At 34.7% G+C, this 8,153-nt stretch overlaps 2 protein-coding genes across 2 annotated transcripts; both read right to left on the bottom strand.

The window, feature by feature from the left end:
* Positions 1–395: 395 nt before the first annotated feature.
* On the bottom strand, positions 396–2,768 carry LOC130503190 (ceramide synthase LOH2-like). The gene is made up of 6 exons (XM_056997871.1): positions 2,401–2,768; positions 1,840–2,051; positions 1,597–1,752; positions 1,181–1,366; positions 920–1,098; positions 396–718 (listed from the first exon to the last, which is right to left on the bottom strand). Exons 1-6 carry the CDS (start codon positions 2,536–2,538, stop codon positions 699–701), a joined length of 891 nt encoding a protein of 296 aa, XP_056853851.1. The 5' UTR covers positions 2,539–2,768; the 3' UTR covers positions 396–698.
* A 2,421-nt stretch (positions 2,769–5,189) lies between these two features.
* Positions 5,190–7,656, bottom strand: LOC108835695 (abscisic acid 8'-hydroxylase 4). The gene is made up of 9 exons (XM_056997870.1): positions 7,359–7,656; positions 6,935–7,256; positions 6,697–6,846; positions 6,369–6,617; positions 6,202–6,291; positions 6,033–6,111; positions 5,794–5,900; positions 5,582–5,700; positions 5,190–5,431 (listed from the first exon to the last, which is right to left on the bottom strand). The coding sequence occupies exons 1-9, from the start codon at positions 7,565–7,567 to the stop codon at positions 5,335–5,337; spliced, it is 1,422 nt and encodes a 473-aa protein (XP_056853850.1). The 5' UTR covers positions 7,568–7,656; the 3' UTR covers positions 5,190–5,334.
* Positions 7,657–8,153: the final 497 nt, after the last annotated feature.

Genomic DNA, 8,153 nt, shown 5'->3' with positions numbered 1-8,153 from the left:
TTGTTTCTCTTCCTCTTTTGTTATAATGTTTTGATTATTGTTTCAAAGAACTCTTCAGGGAGCAAAAGAACATAGCTAAGTTTTAAGAAGATACATTTAAAACATACTTTAGTATGTACATCAGAATTATGAGGGCAGAGACAAATATGATTCTGGTGCTTACGGCTAAACAAGGCAACTTGATATAGAGACAGAACAGAGTGATATGAAAGGACTGCAGCAGCTAGATCCATCAGAATCTACATTTTTGGGGGGGATTAGATGACAATAAGCTGCATCAATTGTACGGGAGGCACATCAGAACATTAAGTCACAAGCATCAGTTTTCTAGAGGGACAAATTTGCATTTAGTAGAAAAGTTTATGAGCTCCACAATAAGGCTATGGTATAGAAAACAATACAAAGAGAAAATTGCATTTACAAAGTGACTTCCACATTGTTGTATACAGCATAGAACAACACAAGAAATCTGAGCTTCTGTTTTCTTATATTTGTCAAAAGAGAATATGCAGTCTTATAACGTCCAAATGGACTCCCCATCAATACAAAATTGAAAAAAAAAAACTATAACCTTCCTTCTTTTTAAGACCTCCAACTCTAATCAGTAAGGTAATGAAGCTGAGAACATATTCATCAGCAGCTGAATGGTTTGGTTGGGGAAATGGAAACATGTTCCGTATATGCAATGCTTTATAAGCCTAATCATCATCCTCTGAATCTGCCATTGACAAGAACAAACGAGAAAAGAAAAAGTTATAATCCTCTACACTACACAGCCAACATAACATACAACAGCCAAGAACATAACGGTTTGGGGCTTCGCAAGTTAATAAAGCTATATAAAGATAGAGCAAATGACCCAAGATTCTATGAAAGATCTATTTTCAAAACCGTATCTAAAAAAATGCAAAATCTTTACCGGATCTTATGTCTTCTCCAACTTTGCCTCTGTTTTTAAGTAGTCTTACAATCATGGCGCATATGAGATACCACCAGTATATGTGGAAAACAAGAAGCATCAGTAACATTGTGTTGAAGGAATAGTACATGATGGTGCCTTCAAGTGATGTCATGTCCAAATAATCCAGGAGTTCAATGCTTTAACAAACAAAAAAGGTGCGAATGTCAGATAAAGCAATGACAGTAAATAAAGAAATAAGAGGTAAATTTAAGTGTATACCTTGTGGCCCTTATGATCCAAAATGGAAAGTAAATCAAGCGTAGCAATAGCCAGGAGACAGCAAAAAGTGCAAAACACACACTTGCTCCAAATTCCTTTTCAGAGTACTTGAAAATTTTAGCAGTTTCCATAAAAACGTCACTTGCATCATGAAGGGCTAGGATGATAGCTCCAATCTGGAAAAAACTGCAGAAAAAACCAAAATCAGTTCCCCTATTAGCAGCGTACTGGTCGTTTGCTCAATAAAATCACTATACATTTTAATCTCCCAGTCAAAAGTCAAAAATCGAACACACGAAAAGAGAGCTCTTTTATTTAATGGACGACTTGTAGCTTAGCAAATGAGTTCACTAAAACAATATTAAAAGCGCTACTTGAGGTAAGAAGGATCCATAATGCAAATAGTATTTATTTACCTGGTAAGGTATGAGTAGGCAATGAGGATGATAGTGATGACATGGTGAGACATCATAACAGCAAAATCCTTTCTTCTGGTCTCCCATGCAAGCAAGGCAGCAACACCATACACATAGAAACCGCACTGGCACATATAGTAAAGCTTTATTGGAAGCCTACAAAAAAAAATAGTTATTGCAGGGAACTCTGCCATGAAACTACAACTATTTACTAAACCAAGGAAATTCAATGTGGAGTCTCACTTGAGGTCTTGGTTAGGCCAACCGCGAAAGAAGAGTTTAATATCTGTGACCCAAGGCTCGTGATAAAGGGCATTGAGAACGAAAACCTCACAAGCACCAAAGTAGAGCAGTTTCCAGAGGGACTCCTTGCATTTGATGAGCTTTGCACGAGTAGCAGCATCCTTCATTTTAATTGGCGTAGAACCAGTAGTCAAAAGCCATACAGCTATCCTCTGTTACCAAAAAAAAATTGAAAAAAAGGTTGGATCAATTCTCCAACTTCTTTGCAAGATTCATGAACCAACCAACAACAATACTTCTCATCATCTATGCATCATCATCATCATCATCATCATCATCAGCATCACAGATGCATGGATCTTCTCCTTAAAACTGTATATGTTTCTATAAATCAAGAATTTCAACTAACGCATACATAACATACATGCATCATCATCATCATCATCATCATCATCATCATCAATGCTCGTCAATCACATATAGGAAGGTAATTAATAACTAGTCTGATTCTAGCTTTCCGTAATCAATTCCATGAGAGAAGAAGGAGAGGTTGTTACGTACTTGAAAGACGAATCTATCGAGGAAGAGCCTCAAAAAGAAGAATCCGAAGGCGAAATAGACTGCAATCTGGAAATGCCACGCCGCGATCGACGGTTCTAGCTTCGTTACGCCGCCGCCGCTGGAATATACGGATTCCATGTCGAAATCGCCGGAAGAGACACTCTTACTTTCTTTCTTTCTTTCACCTAGAAATCATCAATCGTATCTTTCCGAAGAACAAAACGAACAGAGCACTACGCCGGAACTGGTTTACGCGATGGCGCAATCGATCAGAAATTTGGTTGGACAGAGAGAGAGAGAGAGAGAGAGAGAGAGAGAGAGAGAGAGAGAGAGAGAGAGATTCGGTGCACGTTTAATCCTGGCGACCTTCTTTATTTGCTTTGCCTTAGCTTGGTTGGGAATTTGGGATCTCGCCACCTTCTTTCTTTTATTACTCCCCCCCCCCTATTTTTAAAACAAAAAAAAATTTCAACAATTAATTTTAAATAAAAATAGATTTAACTTACCAAACAAATTTAGTATCCTGAGTCGTGAACAGTGATTCAATTGATGATAAAGAAAGAGAATTCTTGCTTCAGTTCTCCACCTAGTCAGAAATCCATAATAGAATCCGATCACAGCGACCGAATTGACAGAAGATTACAGGGGCGGAGGCAGAATATATATTTGTTGGGGTCATCAACATTAAACTTAAATATTTAGAGTTGGGGCTTATAGCTTGAGTTTATATAACTTACACTAATTTTTTTAATTTTGTTGGGTTCAATAGCCCCCAACTCATTTTATGTGGCTCCGCCACTAGAAGATTAGTGTTTGGATCAAATTTTAATTTTAGTATATAAGAAAAACTGAAATACAGTACTATTAATTTTAATTTGTTATATTTTTGTTTAACTTATTTTGTTACTATTACTAGAGAAAATCATATTATTATTATTACTTTCTTATTTTTCAAAGATATATGAACGTTCAAGATGCTTTCCATGTTTTTTTTACTAACACTCACATATCCATACTTCAGTAAATGTTCATAGCTTAATGAAGGATAATATACAAAATATGGTATGCACTAGTTTATTAAGGGGAGTATCATTATTGAAATTTCACTTTTTAGGCAAAGATTAAGACAGCTTGATTATCATTTATAACACTTGGAGTTCACGATAAGCATCCTTTAGAATAAGATTGGATCAACTTTTAACTTAAAAGCAGCAGTGTGCATGATGATCAAGTCCAGCATTAGTAATCATGTCCCCTTAGCTTCTACCCTTCTTCCAGGCTTCCACTTTTCATTTCATATCTACTATTTACAACTTATAAGTGTGTTTTTCTTTATCTTTCATAGACATACTTTTTTATTTATTTCTCTACATCATCTTTTTAAAAACTACCAACTGTTAGCCGGCATTGTTCTAGTTTGACTGGTTGTGACAACACAAAAGGACTATAATAAAAAAGAAAAAGACTTGTTTGTTAGACTATTTCTAACCATTGTTTTATATTTGTGCTTTTTCAACCATAGACTTTTCTTTCTCCCAATTCGTCCACACTTCAATAGCCTTTTGACTTTTACATATGAGTTCGTTATTCATAGCCATCTCTAGTCAACCTTTGACCCAAAAACGAAAAAGATGTCTTCTATCTTCTCCTGCAAATTCAACGAGCCAGTGTAAATTGGGCTTATTTAATTATTGTAAAGCCTCATTAATAATGACTATAATATGTAAACTTCCGCCCACTTGTACAGCGATCATTTAAATATGTAAGCTTAAACCCATGAACCCACCTGAGAGCCCAACCAATCTGAATCTTGGCTAACTCATTTTCTATTGAGCAGAATATAAATAAGCTCCTGTACAATCACTGAACCAAACTTACCAAATAATAGTTTCTAGTTTTCTACTAAGACTTATCAGTATGCATATTTGACGTGTGGTTTGTAGACGATGTGATTTTTAGACAAAACAAAACAAATGACGATTGACGAGCCTGATTAATTCCATTACCTTGCTATAATGCTATTCAATTCATCCAAATTTAAACGTTGTGTTGCTATAATAAAGAAAATACGAGAAGAATCATGAATGGTGGTGCTCCACGTGAGCTGTAAGTTGCAACCACACTCGACAGTTTTTTCAAATACCGTTCAATAAGGAAACGTGTTGCCAACTTGCTATAACAAATAGTCAAATACTAATGTCGTTATTTAAATAGTATAGTAGACCAAACCTTTAGCAGTTTTTTTTTTTTGGAATGAAAACTTTAGCAGTTTTGATGAGAAATAAATAATTTGTTCGGTAATTCGGTAAATTTGGATGATAAAGAGAGACAAAGGGCATTGGCGGATTATCGTGTTACTAGTTATAGGACCCCAAGATATGATGAAAACGGACCCCATCTTTAGTTATTTTTAGATTATTTTTTTTTTGAAAAAGTTATTTTTAGATTATTAAAATGAAAACTTCTTTTTATACGTGGCCTGTGGCTATGTCATGTTCACTAGGCAGTTCACTCACTATTTCAAATCTGTTTTTTTTTGTCGTGGCCATGTTATGTTCATTGTTCACAGTCCACTCACAATTGTAAACACACCTCTCTGACTGTTTCACATTAACGCTTTGTGGCCTTTCTGCTCCCTTCATGTGGCTCACATGCTTTTGATTTGGTTTGGTTTGGTTTAGTTACCCCTAAAGAAAAGATTAACCCAACTTCGACTGTTATTGAGAATACTGGAATAAACGTTTTTACTCATCATAGTTGTAGCATGCAACATGTTAAAACTCTCAATGACTACAATAACAATTTTCTTTAAATAAATCTCAAAGGGGTTTACATATTTTATGAAATTTAGATAAATAAAAAATTAATGCTAATTAATTAACAAATACTAATAATAATTTTATTATATATTATATACTTTAAAGGTTTGAAGAACTAAAGAGAATGTTGTCGAAATGTTGCGAGCAGACCATTTCGAGGGATTGGAAATGGACCGTACTCTATTCCCTCTTCTCCTCCCACCACTTCCCATCTGCATAATACAATCAGATAACTAACGATTATACTAATGTTAATTTATATGTAATCAAACCATAGATTTCACTAATATAAAGAGAGATCATGCATGACACTTACGCTTAATTAAATTATATAGTAAAGAGGAAGTAGAGTGAAAACTTACCGGAATTTGGAAATTAAATGGTGGAGATAGATAAGAATCTGTATCTTGGCGAGTTCGTTCCCAGGACAAGCATGAACTCCACTTCCAAAGGGCATGAATGTATTTGGCTTTGGATTTACCTTTGGTTAGTTTCAACCATCACGTTAAGTCAGCTCTCTTTAAATATATATAACTTATTAATATTCTTTTTATGTTTGTTTATCAATTATTACCTCAAATCTAGATGGATCGAACACCTCAGGGTTTGAAAAGTATTTCGGATTGTGATGAATATTCCTAAACAGTGGCATCACTTTCCATCCCTTCGGTATCAAATATCCTGTACATATGCATTTTACAAAAATCAGAAATATTAGTGATTCATATTCATTTGGACCACATCATATCTATTTTGATACATTTTATTAAAAAAATAGAATGTTCTAGTCATGTGAAATAATTTAATGTGTACCCTTATACTCAACATCATCCACTGCTTCTCTGAATGTGAAGGATATGATGCTTGCCATCCTCAAGCTCTCAAGTATAACCTATGTCACATAACATTGAAACATGAGCTCCAAATTAATGGTAATTATTCATATATAAACTATGTAATATACAATTTATAAAATTATTACCTTGTGTGTTAGTGGCATATTCCTCGTTTGTCCCCAAGTTAAAGACTTCTTCTCTCTACTGTTTTCTTCGTATATAGCTCTTTGTTCATCCTGCAACCATCATGCATATACATTGATTTAAGTATTTATATACAAAAGAGTGGATAAGAATCCACACGTGATCATACCTTGACAGCTTCTAGAAGTTTCTGATTATCATGTAAGTACTTAAGAATCCAAGTTAGGCAACTAGCTGTTGTGTCTTGAGCGGCGAAAAGGACTCCGATGATGTTGTCCGCAATCTGTTCTTGGGTTAGCACACGACCTTTATCGTCCTTAACGTCGAGTAGATGGCCAAGAAAGTCAGTTTTCAAAATGCTTTTCTCTCTTCTTTCGCGTATAATCTCGCTTACTGTTGTCTTTAGCCGCTTCCTCGCCTTTTTATAACAAACATTTTAGTCAGTTAGGCTTACTAAATGTCTGGAGATTAAATGTTCTATTCCAGAGAGATCATACCATGAGAGCTCTGTGATACGATGTTCCGGGGAGGTTCATGGGGAAAAAGTTGTAGCCTTTGTCCACAATATTGTAGTTATGTTTCAACATTTCCTTGTAAGAACACTCCAAATGGCCAAATATGGCTAGAATACCCACATCAAAAGCGAACTGCAAGAGAATAAATAAAGAAGATAAAGAAAGCTAAATGTATGTTTGATTTTTCTTTCTACATATGAACATTTATTTTTATATATACCTTCTTCATTTCTTGGTAGGTAGAGACAATAGGCATATTAGCCAAAGATTGTAAAGAAGAGAGGGCTATGTGTTCGATATCAGGGATGAGTTTCCGGATGGTTTCAGGAAAAAAAGAGGATTGAACTAGTTTCCTTATATAGAAATGATAATCTCCTTGGTGGAAAAATAGAGCAGATGGTCCAATTAGCCTCTCTTTGCTTTTCGGATACGTTGGTTTAAACATACGAGCATGAGTCACCAAGACAAACCTTGCAGCCTCGGGGCTAGCCAGCATCACGCAAGGATAGCCAAGGATTCGTGTTTTGAATATCTCTCCATATCTATACATCAAAAGAATAAAAAATGTAAGCTAAGATCGTAACCCAAAAATAAACGAATGAAGTTAAAAAATAATAATTCGAAGGACAAATTTTTCAGGTTACCTCTTTTGCTTGGAGGTGAAGAAAACATTTGGGTCTTGTGAATAAAGTTGCAGAGTCTCTCCTAAGTAAGGCCATCCCATGGAACCAGGAGGAAGCTTGCATCTACTGTCCCTCATCTTCTTTCTCTTATTATTCTTTGAAACCGCCATTCGTACCAACAGCAAGCAGAAGAAGAAACTTGATATGGCCAAGAACCAAAATCCAGCCATAATTATCGATTATCCAATATAATACAATATGTGATGCTTTACAAATGTTTTGGAAGATGAAAACAATTTAACTCTGGAAGAGGAGGAAAAAGAAGATATATAACAAAACACACACAAATACGTAAGAGAGGTGGGGTTATATATAACGGGAAAACGGCCATTTCATACCCAACATATCGCAATATGTTCAATTCATACCCGACTTATATGACCGTGCCAAAACATACCTAAACATATATGGATGTGCCAAAACATACCCAACTTATATTTTTTTGGCAAAATCATACAACAGTCGCCACATCAGCTGCCTTGTCATCTATTTTTGCTTGCGTGGATGCAACGTCAACTAATTTTGCTGGCAAATGTGCCATGTATATAAATTATTAAAAAACTAAATAATTTTGTTATAAAAATGAATTTTTATAATTTTTTATTATTTAGTAAAATTAACAAAAATTAATTAATTAATTAAATTAAAATCTTATATAAAAGATATATTCGTAAATATTTTGATCCTATCAAAAAACGTCCTAATAAGAGTTATATATGTATTGTAATGACTCAAATCCAATGCTAGTTTGCAGAC

This window comes from Raphanus sativus, unplaced genomic scaffold, assembly GCF_000801105.2.
Source record: "Raphanus sativus cultivar WK10039 unplaced genomic scaffold, ASM80110v3 Scaffold0852, whole genome shotgun sequence".
In the NCBI taxonomy this organism is placed as follows: domain Eukaryota; kingdom Viridiplantae; phylum Streptophyta; class Magnoliopsida; order Brassicales; family Brassicaceae; genus Raphanus; species Raphanus sativus.
The sequence above is the reverse complement of the archived record's forward strand: the minus strand, read 5'-3'. Positions and strand labels throughout refer to the sequence as shown.

Bases quoted from the DNA above. Each gene is read 5' to 3' on its own strand.
- LOC130503190 (XM_056997871.1), bottom strand. From the start codon at position 2,538: ATGGAATCCGTATATTCCAGCGGCGGCGGCGTAACGAAGCTAGAACCG. The intron at 1,367-1,596 runs GTAAATAAATAC...TTTTTTCTGCAG, and splicing joins GCCTACTCATACCTTACCAG to TTTTTTCCAGATTGGAGCTA. The intron at 1,099-1,180 runs GTATACACTTAA...TGTTTGTTAAAG, and splicing joins TGGATCATAAGGGCCACAAG to CATTGAACTCCTGGATTATT.
- LOC108835695 (XM_056997870.1), bottom strand. From the start codon at position 7,567: ATGGCTGGATTTTGGTTCTTGGCCATATCAAGTTTCTTCTTCTGCTTG. The intron at 6,292-6,368 runs GTATGATCACGT...TGATGGTTGCAG, and splicing joins AACTTCTAGAAGCTGTCAAG to GATGAACAAAGAGCTATATA. The intron at 6,112-6,201 runs GTAATAATTTTA...TATGTGACATAG, and splicing joins ATATGCCACTAACACACAAG to GTTATACTTGAGAGCTTGAG.